The sequence below is a fragment of the Channa argus genome, chromosome 22 (genome assembly GCF_033026475.1).
Source record: "Channa argus isolate prfri chromosome 22, Channa argus male v1.0, whole genome shotgun sequence".
NCBI lineage: Eukaryota > Metazoa > Chordata > Actinopteri > Anabantiformes > Channidae > Channa > Channa argus.
The window spans coordinates 13,637,221-13,655,028 of NC_090218.1; the positions used below are offsets into that span (position 1 = coordinate 13,637,221).

Here is a 17,808-nt window from a genome sequence, read left to right on the forward strand (position 1 = left end):
TAGTACACCACTCTTTTTGTAGTATTACATCTGTACTTTCTCTGTCAGTGATTCTACATCAACAGTCCTGGTTTTAGCTCACATCCACAAAATGTCCTTACATGGATGGTAGAGAACTCAATCTGTTCCTCACAATGTACTGTAGATGCAATACACAATGTAGTATCTGCTGTTGTCCACAAGGTGGAGAAAGTAAGTTGATGGTAATTAGTGTTTGTTTGTCTTTATCTCACCTGAGTGTGTCCTCATTGAATGTTCACTGTTAAATCTCCAGTGTTTTGATTCAGTTTGAACTTCAGCAGCTGAGAAAAAAACTGTAAATATACAATGCTGGAAACTGCTGCCACTCTGAGCTCATGAGCAGATTCAGATCTGTGTTTTCTAAAGGACAGATACAGAGCTGTGAGTCCTCATCTGCAGATGTAAACATGTGTTTAAGTTTCTAATTATAGGCTGAGGAGAAAGAAACTGCAGCTGTAAGTTCAAACACATCTGACTCACTTCAAAATAAGCTGCAGTTATGATCCTATTTTAAAATCAGCAGAGTTAACTGTAACTCATCAGACTTACAGTGACTGTAGAAATCCAGATGGTGTCTCCTATGTCACTCTTTACTGATTGATTACTGAAAGTAACAACATCCACCTGCCTCTGCTTCTGAGCTCATGACTGAGTCTATCCGAGTATGTACAAAACGGCAGCTCCACCTACTGGAGGAACGATGGACAAACAAGTTAAAACATTCACATTCTCAAAGGAATAGTTCATCATATTTGGAAGTACTTGCCTCAACTGCAATCCAGTCATGGTGGGAGTGGGCTTTCAAAATGTACTTACTGTGGTCCTTAAAAGTTTGAGGCAGCCGTTGATCCGGAGGTCACCCATTATTCCTGTGGTTGGCGATTCGATCCCCATGTTATACTGTCCGAATGTTGCAATGTCCCTTGGCAAGATACTGAATCTAAAGTTGCTCCCAGGTCACATTGTCAATTGGTGCTATACATCAATCAGCCATAACATTATGAATACCTGCATAATAATTAGTAGGTCCCCCTTTTGCCCCCAAAACGGCCCTGACCCATTGAGGCATGCACTTCACTAGACGTCTGAGGGTTTTCTGTGATATTTGGCACCAAGCCGTCAGTAGCAGATCTAGTTGCAGTGACTGGATTTTGACAGTCACTGTTAGTCTGATGAGTTACAGTTAACTCTGGTGATTATAAAACTGGATCATAACTGCAGCTTATTTTGAAGTGAGTCAGATGTGTTTCAGTTTCTTTCTCCTCAGCCTATAATCAAACCATTTTTGAACCGTTTTTGCAGTCTGACAGAGTGAAATATGCTGCTGAAAGATGTCACTGCCATCAGGGAATACTGTCAGGTGCATACTTGGTCAGCAACAATGTTTAGGTGATTGATAGATGTCAAAGTTACATCCAAGTGTTTTTAGCTGAACACTCTCCAAAGCATGAACACATGGACACACTGCCACCACTTGTGTCCCTTCTTTCCACAATGCATCCTGGTGCCATCTCCTTCCCATGTAAATAAAACACACTCACCTGGCCATCCACAGGATATGAAAGAAAACCTGATTCATATTCAATTGCTCTGTGGTCCAGTTCTGATACTCACATGCCCAATGTAAGCACTTTCAGACATGCAGCATCCCTCTTCTTAATGCTGCCTCCCCAGCACAACACAGCAAAGAAGAGAACACACTACCACTGACTGGTAGAACATCGGAATAAGTTTGCAATTAATCTTGAAGGACCAAATCCTTCTCAGGAAATAGAGTCTTCTCTGTCCCTTCCTGTTGAGGGCATCTGTGATTGCTGTTTAGTCCAGTCTGTCATCCAACTGGAGTCCCAGGTACTTGAAGGTCCTGACCACCTACACCTTGACCCCCTCACTGGAGATTGGTTGCAGGGGGAACCTTGGACTCTGGAAGTCCAGCAGCACTTTGTTGGTCTAGGAATGTTCAGCTGCAGATGGTTAGACCTGCATCACAGCACAAAGTCTTCCACTAGGCTCCTCTATTCCACCTCCTGTCAATCCTTGATACACCCTACAACCACAGGGTCACCTGAGAATTTCTGCCTGTGGCATAACTTAGAATTGTAGCCAAAATCCAAAGTGTAAAGGTTAAACAGAATGGAGCATAGTGTGCTGTGGTGAACCACTGCTGCTGACCGAGTGCGAGTCCACCCCTATCTTTGGTAGCTTATCTCTCAGCAGGACGGGCTGGATGTTGTTAAAAGGCACGGGAAAAATCCAAAAACATGATCTTAACAACAGTACCACCATTGTACAGGTGGTTGTAAGCACTGTGCAGTTGATAGAGAATGGTGTCATCCAAACCCATCTTCTACCAGGATGCAAACTGCAGCTGGTCCAGAATGTGACCGACCTGAAGTCTGACAAAATTGAGCACCAGCCTCTTGCATTGTCCATGCCAGCATAGGCATGGACAATGGAGAATTGAATAATAGTTTCTGCATAAATTTGACCTAAAACACGATCAGATTTTAAGTCCTAGAACTAGATAATTAACTAGATAACTAGAACTAATAATTACAAAAATCATTGTTTGAATTATGCAATTGTGTTTAATGAAAACCATTGTAACTCTATAAAGAGTAATTGGCCAACAAAGATCATTCCAAGACCAAGGAACCCCAGGGTAATATCCAGGAAACTAAAGGCCCACCCTGCAGTAATTCCACCATTGGAACCTCGACTCAAAGACTGGCGATTTGACATTTTGAGACAGAAGTTGGTCTATAGCTGGTCCTCTAATGAGAAATAAATCCAATGAAAATGAATAGTATATTTCCAAATAGAATTACCTAATGATCTCACTTATCTGTCATTTAAGAAACATTACATTACTTCATTTAAGGATGGAGGACAATGTCTAGAACCATAGCGTGCACTCCAGGTTCATGTCTTTTTTCCTAAAACTTAATTTTTAACAAGCGGTCACCCTCTCCTACTAACTGCTACTTGCAGGGCCATTTGACAACAGGTGCATGTATCATGACTTAATGGCAAAACTCTGCTGTCCATAGGTACATGCACAATTTGTTAATGTAAAAACAGAATCATAAAATAAATATCAGAACTTTTAAAAGCAAACAGACTAAAAGTGATAAACGTACCACTTCAGCTTCTTTACCTCCACTGGGGCCTCAGCTGAGAAGTCTGAGCTTCAATCTCTAATTGTTGCTATCATTTGACAAGTGTGCCCTCCCCCTGCAAACCACAACACCAAATCCCTGAGGCAATGTTCGAGTGCAGCAGGGATGTTTCAAAATCTCATCAATTGCTCTGCCGAGGAAAACTGAAAGAGACAGGGGACTGAGTCTTTACAATGAGTAATGTAAGTTCAATATCAGTGGTTCAAAGATTAGAATTGCTTGACACTGTGTGAAACAAGCAGGGAAGATTACTGCAGCTGCAAAAACAAAGTTTTAGATTTTCTGGTTTGACTGTTATAGTATAGTCTATAATCTACAGTATATACTATAGTCTATAGTATAGACTGTTATTTTTAAAAGTTTGAATTGCATGTCTAAAGCTAACAGACCACTTCTTAGGAGGAATAAGGGTCAAGATCATCACATCCCTTTGACTCTGCCCTGTTCTCACATCCTCTATTATTCAACTAGTGATCCTATTCTGGCCAGGTGAGAAACAAAGGCGCTGCCTTGGAGTCCCTGAGCCAATTGTCCCACAGACTGAAGAAGCTGCTTAGATTTAAAGCAAAACATTTCCAACCATAAAGACACTAGTTCAGTTGGCATGATAACCTTCAGAAAATCTTCTAACATGCACCAGGCCAAAGTGTGTGATAAACCCTGTATTCCCATTTTAACCTTATCACACCCCTGTTTGACTGGCTGAGCACATACGAATATAATAATTAACTAACACATCTCCTGTGTTTGCTGTGACAACACTGCAGGACAGGGAGGAAACCAGAATCTGATCAGTCAAACTGGTTTGCTATTGACACCATACAAATATAAAAACCTCATATTCACATCCTCAATGTCACATGTCAGTGAAATAGATAAAATATCTGCTTATATAATACATCTTGACAGGACAAGCTGGGGATCAAATTTCCGGCCCTGGGACTGGTGAATGACAGCTCTACATGCTGACTCACAGCTGTGTTATATATTGGCCTGTAGTCTCTAAGATAACCTTGTTTGTGTCAGTTTATTGGAGAACTACTGTACTGTCCAAGCTTACCGCAGCTTATTTTGGACATTTGCAGTTAGTGGACTTCCATAGAATCAAGTGTTTTACTTGTGTTTTACTATCACCTTTTACAGATAAAATCACGAAGTGCTTTACAAAAGATAAAAAAGAGAAAATAATACAGACAATAAAACTCTAAATGATCTAAAATCTAAATTAAACACAACTACAAAAAAGATGCAACCATAAGAGCCCATGAAGGACAACTGAGTTAGCATCGTCGGGTTACGGATCCACCTTCTGTTCACCTCGCACTGTCTGTTCTCCAACCAGTCGAGCAAGTCAAACCCCCTCCTGAGGAACCCATGCAGGTGGCGAGGTCAAGGCTGCCTGCCAGCGAACGACATCTAATTGAGGGCATGTGTCTTTATTGTGGGGAGACTGGACAAAGAGCTCATCAGTGCCTGTTAAACAGCAAGGCTCTTCAGCTAGCAGGGAGGTGCTGACCAGCCGTTCCACTCATCTAAACTCCCCAAAACGACCTACCATTCCATCCCACATCACTGACAGGCCACATCACAGGCACTCTACACTCAAAAGAGTGTACTGCCTTTATTGACCCCGGCTCTGATGCCAACTTCATCGGATGAGGCTTTAGTTCGTCTGTTGGGGCTGGAGGTAGAGGAACTTTCTGCCAAGCTTCAGGTAAAAGCCCTTGATGATCATGTCACTAACCCCCTTTAGTTTGTTACAAGGCCTGTTAAAGTAACAGTATCTGGCAACCATCACAAACTGTGCTTGTTATTTGTATATAATTGCACAAACACACCGTTCCCTTGGCTGTCTAATTACAACCCACATATTAGTTGGCCCTTCTGCAAAATTATGGGCTGGAGTCCCTTTTGTCTGGCTAACTGTTTACGTGCTGCTGAGGAACCATTGACCTGTCTAGAATTTCCTTTGACTATCATGACCTAGCTAAAGTGTTTAGCAAGGCACATGCCACATCTTACGATTGTGCTGTTGAACTATTGCCTGGCACCATGCCTCCCTGGGGTCATGTTCCTATACTTTTCCAGCCTGGGAAAGAAGCTATGCACGAATATATTGACTGTTCACTCAAGGCAGGCATTATTCGTCCTTCCTCCTCTCTAGCATGGGCAAGGTTTTTCTTTGTTGGGAAGCAAGCCGGGAGAGAATTGTATTCTAGATTTTATGGGAAGCCAATGGAGAGAAGTTAGTGAAGGTGAAATATGACCCCTCTTGCTAATTCCAGTCAGCACTCTTGCTGCAGCCTTTTGGATTAATTGCAGGCTCTTTAGGGAGTTACTGGGGCATCGTGAAAGTAGGGAATTACAGTAGTCCAACCTAGAAGTAATAAATGCATGGACAAGTTTTCCAGCATCACTTTGAGACAGGATGCTCCTAATTTTTGAAATGTTCCTGTCACACTTGCGAAGTGCAGTCGATGGTAGTGGACCCAGAAAGAGAGACAGAACCAGGTTATTTAGGAAGGTGAGAATGGTTTATTGGGGGGAGGGTAGCACGGGTAGAGACAGGGATAAGGAGAGGGCCGATGGGGAGCGATGTCCGGGGGAGGAGAGCCTGATCGGAGGAGCTTGAACCCAGTGCGGGGAAGAGGCGTAAAGGAAGACAAATGGTGACCATGGAATTAGGTGCCGTGGAGAAAAGGAGTTGAAGGGAATAGTTTGGACGCGGCAGGGCGGCCGGAGGTTCTGGGAGCAGGGAGACACAGAGAGAAGGTTAGTAGAACTATACAGCTTGATTCTTAGGAGCCTAGTGCACTCGAGTACCATGGCAGTTACTGAGACGATCTGGCGACTTGTGGTGTGAAGGAGACTGGTATAAGAGCTGCTGTCATTAAGGTGGATGATTGCATGCAGGTGTGGCCGCTGCCCCAGTCCAGGTGCACTGGGGAGAAACAAACACACAAAACAGACAGAGAGAGAGAGAAACAGGGGTGTGGAGGATGGGAGAGCGGGTGCTGTGACAGTTCCGTAGGTGGAAGAAAGCTGTTCTAGAGATTTGTTTTATATGTGAGGTAAAGGACAAATTCTGGTCAAAAATAGCTCAGAGTCTCCTTGCTGTAGTACTGGAGGCCAGACTTATGCCATCTAGAGTAACAATATGGTTGGACAGCAGATTTCTGAGATTTTTAGTCCCAAACACTATGACTTCAGTTTTGTCTTAGTTTAGAAGTAATTGAACAAGAACTCTAGAAAAGTGCCAAAACAACAGAATTAGGTTTTTTTCAGGCTTTGGTGGCATCAGTATGAGTTGAAAGCCTTTTTGACAGGGTGGGAATCAGGAGTTTCAGGTAACGAAGCAAACTCTGCTTCTCTCTCATTAAACCTGGGTTGCAAAGATTTCCTGGCATAATTACGCATGGCAGTATGGATATCTTCGTCCGAATCCATGTTTATCCACTTGGAAAAACCTAGCAAAAATCTCAAAGATAGGCAACATAACAGTGACTTTAGACAAACAAGGAGCTCTATGAACATCAAAATTAAGGTAAAGTTGTAGTTTAATTTAGGGGCAAAAAGGTAACCTCATCCACCAGCAGCAAAATGGCATAATTTTAGAATCATTCCAGCGGATCTCTGAAGCCATGACATTACATAGTCTTGGTCACCTTGAGAAACAGGCCGACCTGTCCTGTGGGCTGTACTAAACATTGAGCAGTCCAGGGGGTGGAGTTCATTCAGTGAATATATTCCAACTCAGGCGGCCAGGCCTCACTCACCTGGTATCTCCTCAACTTGTCTGAACACCAGCTCTTGAGCCTCGCTTTTTTCTCCTGCCATGGCCCTTAGACAGCAACAGGCACTCCAGCAATGTCAAGGAGCACTAAAAGTCGAGAGGGGTTTGTTTCTGGTCAAGGTAACAAAGTACTACATAAGCTCCTAGATGTGAAATAACATGTGGTGACAATACTTAATAGCAGGCAACACAAAATTGTTAGCTGAAAGGGCTAACACAGCAACATGAACAATGACAAATGTCCGAAAAAGCAGAGGAGTGACAGCAAAGCCCAACTCAAGCACCATCTTTCTCCGTCAGCTGGGTAACTTGATACACTTAGTGCAATGCCTGCGAAGATAAGACAGCTGGATTGTTAAATGCAACAGACTCCAACTGCTGTATGTGTCAACACATGTCAAACTACAATGCTCCTCCAGACAACACAAACACATGCAGTAGCTGTGTATTTAATAGTTTTTGGACAACAGAGGTCTATGGCATCAACGTACAAAAGAATCCAGACTGCAGACTGACAATTAACCAAAGGTAAGTAGAGAAGGTCCATTGATGGCTTTAAATAAATAAATCTTTAATTAATTTAGTTACAATTAATTAAGAAAATGACTGCAGGTACAAATTGATGTTAAAGTCAGTTTACATTCCAAAGCTGTAAACAAAACCCAGCTGAAGTTTTCTATCATAATGTGCCTCCTATGCATGCAGACTGCATAAGTCTGAACTCCTGCTGTGTGTTTCATGCGTGAAACGCAACTCCAGACAATGTTTAAGGCTTGGCTTAATCGGGTTTAATCTTTAATGTTGAATCTTTATACTCCTCATAGCATAACTTGGTAGAAGAAGTTAATGCTCATAAAGTACCTCAAGGCTGTGCTGAAAGCTTGTTTAAATTCTGTTTTTTTTTCCCCCAAGACATCGTGATCTTGTTTATCAGAATTTTTCCTTTAGTTTGAACAGTAAAATCAACATGTTTCCAGGGCATAAGGCAAAGGTATTAAAGTGTGACAGAGATCAGACCAACATCCAGACAGAAGAGGATCCAGATCAACACATCTGAGGTGAGAAACAATTAGATAGCTGTGTAGGTCCATACAAAGTTCAGTGATAAATATGGATTTTTTGTGTTCAAGCTCATATATAAGCTTTAAAGTGCTGAGGCTTAAAGGAAAGGTTCATTTCAGAAATCATTGTTTGTTTGTATTTTTTTAGTTTATCTGAAAATTACATGAAGCTGTGTTAGAGAAGCCAAGTGGAAATGATCTGATGTTACAGTTTTTGGTTGTATAAGGTACTGGGTGCATCCTGAACACATGATTTTTATAATGACAGCAATGTGAATTAGTTTACAGACTTAACGTGTGATTAAAGCATATTTACAGGAGATATTTTTGTAGTACGTATAATTACATAGTTGTAGGTACCTGGTAACAACATGAAAAGTTACTAAGAAACAAAGACAAAACGCTATTTCCAAGCCAACCAAGCTCAGCAGACTCTCTCCCAATATTCAAAAAACTGCTAAAAAGAGAACTCTTCCGCATCTTCCTATGCACTTAAATCTATATTAAAAAAAGAAAAAACTAACTTCCTTTCTATTCTTTCTCGCACTTGTATCTCGTGAAATGTTAACACTTTTCCTATAGGACTTTGCTTTGATGTTTTTCTTCTTGACTTATATTTTTGCTGCCTTGTACCCACTTGTAAGTTGCTTTGGATAAAAGCGTCTGCTAAATGACTAATTCTAAATGTAAATGTAAACCGGTCTTCACCTACCCTGAAAATCAAGTATATCATGTGATCTAGTTAAACAAGAAGCTGCCTCCATGGATGTTTTGCTCTGAAGTCACATTTGATCCTACAGGTTTTTGTGAAATCCCAGGTCCCTTGAATTACTGCTCTGAAATTGATTATTATAAACACAAAGTTTGCCGTTTGTTTTTTAAGTGTATGCATTGGTAAGATTAATATAGTAAAATCTGTTGTTATGTCTGGTCTGCCACATTTTTAAATCTGCCAAAATTTGAAAACCTTCCTCTCCCCTTAGGGAGACACCCTAAGAGTTTGCATCCTAAAAATTTAAATCTGCATATTCTCCTCAGAATGGTACCTCCCTTAGCTTAGCTGAGAACCATTGTGGATTCTAAAATGTGACTGCTGTTTCCAGTTTGTGTTCCAGTTGTGGAACCAGTGTTCTGTCAAAGATGTGTTCTGCTATTGCCATCCTGATGATGATGACGGTGATGATGATGAAGATCTCTGCACAGGGTATGAACCACAGTCGGTGACGTTCTCCTCAGAGAGCAGTACCCCAACACTAATAGCACTTGTGTCTTTAATCAGGTATTGAGGAGATGTGTAAAAATGATCCAGTGGTGCCGTGCAGAAAGGATCTGAAGGACGGACCCTGGTATCAGCTCGGTGACAATCGCTGCATGAGGGCCTTCTTCTACACACAGCATCTCAACTTTGAAAATGCAGAGGTGAGACACGCACAGGAAATGTGACCTTAAACAGATGAGGCCACGGTATCAGAACTAAGTACTGCTAATAGTTTACATAATGTATACATATATATTTTAGTACTAAATATGTTTTTAAATACAGTTCTTTACTTGTAATACAGTATTTTTGCATAACTGTACTACTTTTAGATATGTAGCTGCAATATGACGTGACAGCTCTTCTTCTCTTTACTAATTTCAGATTGCCTGTAACAAGTACAATGCTGCTGGTTTTAAAGGACAGCTGGTGTCCATCAATAACAAAAAAGAGCTAGACAAAGTGATGTGTGCCATGTACAAAGTTCACCCTGGAAAACCACACTACTGGATCGGGCTCAAACGTCTAGATCAGATGGTGTGTTCTCATGACTATACATGGGTGGCTGACAGTGACCCAATATTTTGTAGCTGTACATTATGATAAAGTTGCAACAAACGTCCTGATGAACAAGAACACAACACTGTTGTGTGCAACTGTTGTGTTTTTCTTTTCAGTTTCCTTTTCAGCCTCCTCAACGGATTTGGACTGATGGTCACGTCTACGACTTTCGCAACTGGGCTGGTGGGCAGCCCAACAATTATTTGCAAAGAGAGTCCTGTACGGAAATGAACTACTGGTGTAAGTAACAAAAGAAAAACATTTTTGATTTATTTAAGATCTCAGCTTTTATTAGATCATTGTCCACTGACAACTACCACAGCATGTTATACACCAATCAGGCATAACATGATGAGCACCTGTGTAATATAATCCAATCCAATACAGCAGCTCTGCTAGGAATTCTATTTTTAAAATGTTATAATTTCTCTGTGTTTAAGTCGAAACTATCAGAAAGGTAATTATTTTACTGGTGGAGTCGTACGGGAGTGCATTGTGAGAGGAGGTGGTTCTAATGATTTGACCACCTCCTTCGTTTTAAATCGACCCGAGTTTCTCTTTTGAGAACACCTCTGAATCGACTGATCTCCCACTGTGTGCATGTGTAAAATGCAACTCTGTACAATAAACACAGATGATTTGTGAAAGATGCTTAACAGAGGGTGGGCGAGCTCCTCCACACACAAACACACACTTAAAATGCAGAGTAGCAGCAGCTCCAGGGAGACACAGCCCAGCTGAGGATACATACTCAGGTGGATAACTTTTACTGTATCTTAACATGTGAATAGAACTGAGTTTAAAGATAATAAAAATTGTTCTGTAAAACATCAAACATTTATAAACGAGTAATAGTAAAGTGTGCGATCACGTATATGTTTTAACTGTAGTGAGTTTGTCTAACTGCTATGAAAATGCTAAAACAACAGCTGTCTGTATCTGTCACATTATTAAGTAACTGATCAACTTCTGGGTGAGTCTATTAGCAGCTCTACACGTAACTTGCCCCTCTCCATCTACCATCTGAACCAGCATCAAATGGCGCAGAAAAGAGTCTTAGTGTGTTAGTTACTGATGTCTGTAATTATTTTAAAGTTTGCCCATTAATCAATATCCGGACATTTTTTATGTGTAGATAAACAGATAAGGAACATAAATGTAAATTTGCTGTTGAATTGAATGAATGAGTTAATTCATCAAGCTTCACCTAGTCAGTACCATCAACACTATATCCTTAAAAAGTATTAAAACTTGAAAAATCACCTTACTGAAAATTCTGAGTAGATAAAACATGATATGTAATTAATCGTGTTTAACTATAGACAGTGTGCAACTAATCACAAAAATCTATCAAAAGTCCTCATTTTTATTCATCACTCCCAATGTTTCTTTGTCAGAAATTTTCTCCTTTGAAACTTGCAAGTGAGTTGACAGTAAATATTTGTCCATCACTGGTGTGCAGCTTAGAGCTTTGACCTGGCCACGTGGTTCTGGCAGCTCAATGCAACCTGAACCTGACAACCATATATAATCTAATGTCTGAGTTTGTGTCATATTTATCCAGCATAGCTCTGTTGTGCCTAGCATTTCATACTGTAAGTGTCCAGTCCGCTTGTTGAGTGATTTCTATATTTAATAGCTCGCACAATATTTATATTTGCAGTTATCCACATTTATCCAAACCTATGAGACCAAACCCGACCCAAACCACTGGGTACAGTTGGGTCCTGCCAGGTTTCATCCGGGTATCCAAGTTGCATCCAACATCTGTTTGTTTATTGCCACTAACTAGTGGGTAAATTGTAAAACAAATAATTGTTCACAGTAACTAGTCAAAAATCAGGCCTATGAAGTGGTTCTCTCCTTGAATCTGTACATGAATTAAACTTTCACATTTTTGCATAAACTTTGAGGAACGTGGGGAACAAATCTGGTCTAAACTGATGTTATCAACAGCATCAGGTTCAATTGTGTTCCTATCAGGAATTGGAATGATAATTGATGCACAAAGAAATCACTTTACTGCAGTACTCCTACCTTTGGACTTGAAGTACTTTAGTTAGTACTTTAACTTAACAAAATTGAGGAAAAATAATTATTATTACCCTTTGAATATGAAGGAAACTCCTGACATTGAATAATCCAAACGGTCATCAGGCTGTAAACACACAGAGAAAGATACGTTTTCAACAAACTGAAGAAAATACAGGAACTATTTTATTGTATGATCCATAGTAAGAGACCCATAGAAACCCCACCCACCTTCAACCTGGTGGTGACTGAACCTTCACCAGACCCAGGATGGATCCACAATAACTCATCTTTTCCAGGAAACAGTATCTCAGTCAGTCAAAATCTGATGTTCTTTGTTTTCCAGCCTGGGGCTTGTGGAACGACGAAGCATGTTGGTCAGAGAGACCTTACATGTGTCAAGTGAGACTCTATTAATTCAACATGAAGAGATGCAGCTGGAGTGTTTTCCGCAGTGACAACTGCCTAGAAGCAATAAATATTGAGCATCAGAAAAAATGTCCATGCTTCTTGTTTTGGGTCTGAATTTAGAGCTTTGATAATTGAAGGTCTTAGTTTGACAGAAGAGTCACTTTGATAACCTTAACAAAGAAATTGAAGAATAGTCAATCAGATATAGTCAATCAAAGGTTGAGTAATATCAACTGGACCTGGTAAATGACTAAATTAATTTAGTCATATGGTTAGATAATTGGCAAACAGTCAACCAAGATGGGCTTATTGAAGAGGTCACAAAGAGGACAAGAAGTCACAGGTTGGGTCATGTTTAGGGGACTGCTTAAGATCACGGTAGGCACTTTGTTGGTACAAGGCCCAAAGCAACGTAGTAGATAGTGGGTCCTGGGGTCACAAGATCTACAAAAAGGTGCAATAAAAGGGTTTATTGCTTCTCAACTGATATATTCAGATAACCTAGAAAGGGACAAAAGGGATGACTGTCAACTGCGTGCACTTGGTTTCTTCATTCATGTTTTGTGAGGGTGGTTCCTTTCTTGGGTTTAAGTATGAATAGAAGGGGTTTGAGAGAAACAAGTCAGAAGAAGACACCAACATCAATGTGTTCTTCTCCATGCCGGCATGTATTAAACTGAGATGGTTCATCACGCTGAGTTCTATAATAATTCTTCCAAGAAGGGAAATTTCTATCACACCTCCCTGGTGGATGTGTGAAGTGGTCTTGATCTTTCTGGGAATGGAAAAAGGGGAAGCATGGAAAATGAAAGCTAGATTGTCAGTGTGTTTAGGGAGGAGGTAGAGCAGTCATCCACCAGCAGTCGTTAGTTCAATCCCTGCCATCTCCTGTCACATGTCAAAGTGCCTTGACCAGGACACTGAACCCTAGCTTATTAGCTCCTGGCAAGTGTTGGCCTGCTACAAAGCAGCTCCCCCATCGATATGAGTGTGTGTGTATGTTTGTGTGTTTGTGTGTGTGTGAGAAGCAGTGTAAAGCACTTTGGGTATCAATAGGTAGAAAATGTAACCAGACTATTTAACCAGATTTCTCTGAGTGAACTGGTTACTAGTGTATGTAAACATTCCTTGTCAGACCTACTCCTCTGTTGATGGAAGGATTCTTCATGTAAACATATGGCTTTGTGTATTTAGCCCTCTCACACCATCTATCTTGTCTGCCAAAATGTAGTCATCCTCAAGTGTCCTTTTTCCTTCAGCAAAAGGTCACTGCTGTTTCTCAACTCAACTTTTATTATAGAGCACTTAACACAACCACAGCTGACCAAAGTGCTGTAAATAGCCAGTCAAATATAAACAACATGTAAAACAATACCTAAAAATAACAATAAAAACAAACAATAGAACAAGAGAACAGGAACATAGTTTCATGCTGGGTTGAAAGCCAGGGCATAAAAATGGGTTTTCAGAGGAGTTTTAAAAACAATGATGAGCCTGTCTAATGTGCAGAGGTAGATCATTGCAAAATTTAGATGCAGCAAAAGCAAAAGCTTTGTCACTCTGGGCTTCTGCTTGGATCTCAATACCTCCAGGAGAAGTTGATTAGCCTACCTGAGGGGCCTGGAAGGTTTAAAGGGAAAAAGCAGCTCAACAATGTAGGTGGTGGCCAGACTGTTTAAAGATTTAAAAACAAACAAAAGAATGGAAAATACAAAAGTGGACTCTAAAATGCATGGGAAGCGAGTAGAGAGATGCGAGAATAGGAATTATGTGCGCCATCTTGAGGGTGCAAATCAAACGAGCAGCAGCATTCTGAACCAATTGGAGACATGCAAGGGAAGACTGGAAAAAATCCTCCAAAATACAGTGCATCAATGCAATTCAGCCGAGATGCTGCTGTGCGAGAAAGACCTTTACTTTTGCCAGCCGTCTAAGGTGGAAAAAACTAGAAAACTAAGTTTAAAGGCAGCCAGGTTCTATTCCAGCTCACATTAGATAAGAGACCATGTACAACTATTACAGGTAACAATTCTATCACAGGGCAGAGACAAACATATGCACTCATACTCTCCAATTAGCAATATGTAGTTTCCAATCCATCTGGCCTGCAGATCTTTGAATCTCCAAGCACCCGGAGACCACCACAGACACTGGGAGAACATGTAAATGTTACAGGCCTCAAGCAACAATGACCTGTAGACAGATTATATGTCCTGTTTCTGACATGAAAAAGTAGATACGGGAGAAATTAGTTGTGTCCATTCAATCAGGCTGATCTCTGTCTGAGAAACAAAGGCCTGAGGCTACAGTGTTCACTTTGGTGAATACTCCACCCGGTGCGGTAATTTGGCATTTACAATATAGAGCATGGCACTTAAAACCATTCTAAAATTGTAAAGAAAGAAATTTGGTCTTTCTTTACACAAAAATACACAAAGTATAATCTTCACTCAACATTTGTGACAAACCTTTGGAGGGTGTCACATAAAGTCATTAGAAACCTCTGTAAAATGTCATCTTGGGGCAGGATTGCAGGGCTAAATTACAGTATATGTGTTGCTTTATTTCCTGATATTTATAAACTGTTATAATAATACAGAATATCAATGCACTGTTGAGTTCTATATTTTAAGTAAGACATGCAGACACACTAAAATAAATAACACAAGGACACTAGATGTTACTATTACTTCTTATTCAGTTTTGTGGCTACAGAGTTTGCCTACATTTTACCCGATCCTGGCTGTGACAAAACCATCTACAGGTGTAATAGAGGGCATTAAACATGAGCAGAAATTCATTAAAACTTGGTAGGCGCTTACTATTTTACACATGTAGGAAACATACATATATCTATATATCTATATATCTATATATATAGCAATAACGTTATACATATGATTTGAGAATAATCTGTAAGAACCTCTACATAGAATTACACCACCTGTCTCAAAAAATGAACACTAAATATATTTCTGTTCAGTACACAAACTGTAACAACACTAAAGTTCAATCATGTCTTAATCATTTCTTGGTCAGTCCACTTTTGTAGCTACAGCCTTTACATACATCATAACTGCTTGTAAAATCTTAACACAAAATTAATCATCTACAGGTGGAACTGAGGACCCCAGTTTGTAACCCTCATGTACTCTATCCAATAAATAACACACAACACATGCTGCATTTCTCATGATTTTTTAGTTCAGCATTACTACTCAAAGTATTTAAACAAAACACTAAAATCTCCAAAAATGCTCATGAAACTGCACAAAACATACTACAAGCAAAGTACAAGGTATATAAAATTATATACAATGATATATGAAATCACTGTTTACCCAAAATGATATCTGTACTCAACGTGGGTACAGATCTGTCTGTATTACCGAGCGGGAACTGTGCTCACACACAAACACTCTACCATACTCGGCAAAACTTCACTTTAACTTAATCAAAATACTGCAAAGATGTACAATCAAAATACTGCAAAGATGTACAATCTTGTTTCAGAGGTCTACAGACAAAACCTTGGACTTCATGGCTTGGTTTCAATTCAATTCAATTCAGCGTTACTTACTTTTTTGCCAATTTACAACAAAGTCATCTCAAGGCACTTTACAGAATAAAGTCAAGACTATAAAGATGTACAGAGAGAACCCAACATTTCCCTTTGACCAAGCCCTAGGCAACAGTGGAGAGGAAAAACTCCGTTTAACAGAAGAAACCTCCAGCAGAACCAGGCTCATGGTGGGTGGCCATATGCCTTGACCGGTTGCGGTGAGTGGAAAGTGAAGAGAGAAAAGAAAAAGAGCAACAAAAGCAACAACAAATCATCTGGCAGGGCGGTAGGACCAGTAACTGCACACTGGAAAACACACAGCTCCAAAGCCGGGGACACCTGCAGAAAGGGACAGAGAGAGGGGGACAGAGAAGGTCAAAGACAACTACAGGAGAAAATACATACAGTTAATGTCATACAATGTTGACAATTGTGGGGTGAGAGGAGAGGAGACAGTAACAGGAGGAGAGGGGTCCACCAGCAGTATAAGCCTATAGCAGCATAACTATAACCTTTATCAAGAGTTTGGTTTGTGCTCTGAAATGCACTGTTAACTGTGTGACCTTATATAGACAGGTGTATGCTTATCCAAATCATGTCCAATCAACTGAATTTCCCATAGGTGGACTTCAATCGAGTTTCAGAAACATCTCAAGAATGATCAGTGGAAGACTGTGAATACTTATGTACATGTGATCCTTTCGTTTTTTTAGTTTTAATAAATTTGCTAGGATTTTAAACAAACTTCTTTCATATTGTCGTTATGGGTTACTGTTTGTAGAATTATGAGGAACATAAAGTTAATCCATTTTGGAATAAGGGTGTAACATAACAAAATGTGTAAAAGATTGAAGGCTCGGAATATTTTCCTTGATTAACTGTGGTAATTTCTTTAATTGTAATAGAATACAAGATAAAGTTGTAAACCAGATTAAAGTTAATTTTTTTTTTGTTTAAGAAAACAATACATTGCTGTAATTTTAAATACAATAAAACCCTGTAAAATATATCCAGTTGTATACTGTAATTCTTTTTACAGTAATTAACTGCAAGACTTTATTGGCAAGTTTTTTGACAGGTAATTACTGTAAATTCTACAGGCAACTTGTTACAGTGTGATTTTTCCAGAAGGAAGATGCTGAGATCTGGATCTTTGCAGGAACATCACAAAACCAGCAGAAGACAACATAAAGATGAGAAAATAGACAAGCCACAACTGCTTTTCTGTAAAGTCACAAATTTCAGCCCTGATTTTCAATCTGCATGGTTATGTCAGGCCAAAAGAAGTGGAACAATTAGTTGCAATGCATGTCAATCAACACATAAACATCTCCAACAGCCACATGAAGGTTACATTTTGCTTATGTACAGTTACTTACTGTAAGCTGTAAGAATTATGCTGCTATATTCGACATGATTACTCTCTAAAGTTATATGGGGGGCAAAAGGTAAAATGGGAGGGTTGTGGGAGGATGGGCATCAGGCATGAATACACAAATACAGGCCAAATCAACGATTGTGGAACACCTTCCGTTGTGGTGACCCCTGAAGGGACAACCTGAAAGCTGTTGATCTTTGACTCTCTAAGTTATATGATAAGGTTTAATCACTCTCTTATTCCATCCATCCATTATGTGTGTCCTCAGTGTCTCTTTGACTTGGGCATCTCTGGAACAGCTCTGGCCTGATTCAGGTCTTACTTATCTGGACAAACCTTACATGTATCTTGCAGGGGCAACTCTCACAGCCTCTCCATTGGTGCCACAGGGCTTAGGTCTTCGTTCTATTCTTTTTTCCATCTACATCCATGGGTTCTATCAACCAGTGACATGGTTTTTACTTTCATTTTCAATGACACAGAGCTCTTCCTGTCCTTTCCACTGGCTGACTCCACTGTCTCATCACACATTTCTGGCTGTCTCTCTGACATC

General features: G+C 40.1%; 1 protein-coding gene across 1 annotated transcript; it reads left to right on the plus strand.

Annotated features, from left to right (window-relative positions):
• The first annotated feature begins 7,986 nt into the window (after positions 1 to 7,986).
• Positions 7,987 to 12,404, plus strand: LOC137108237 (C-type lectin Cal-like). The gene is made up of 6 exons (XM_067492598.1): positions 7,987 to 8,051; positions 9,158 to 9,258; positions 9,334 to 9,473; positions 9,697 to 9,849; positions 9,990 to 10,113; positions 12,251 to 12,404. The coding sequence occupies exons 2-6, from the start codon at positions 9,195 to 9,197 to the stop codon at positions 12,319 to 12,321; spliced, it is 552 nt and encodes a 183-aa protein (XP_067348699.1). The 5' UTR covers positions 7,987 to 8,051; positions 9,158 to 9,194; the 3' UTR covers positions 12,322 to 12,404.
• The last annotated feature ends 5,404 nt before the right edge of the window (positions 12,405 to 17,808 follow it).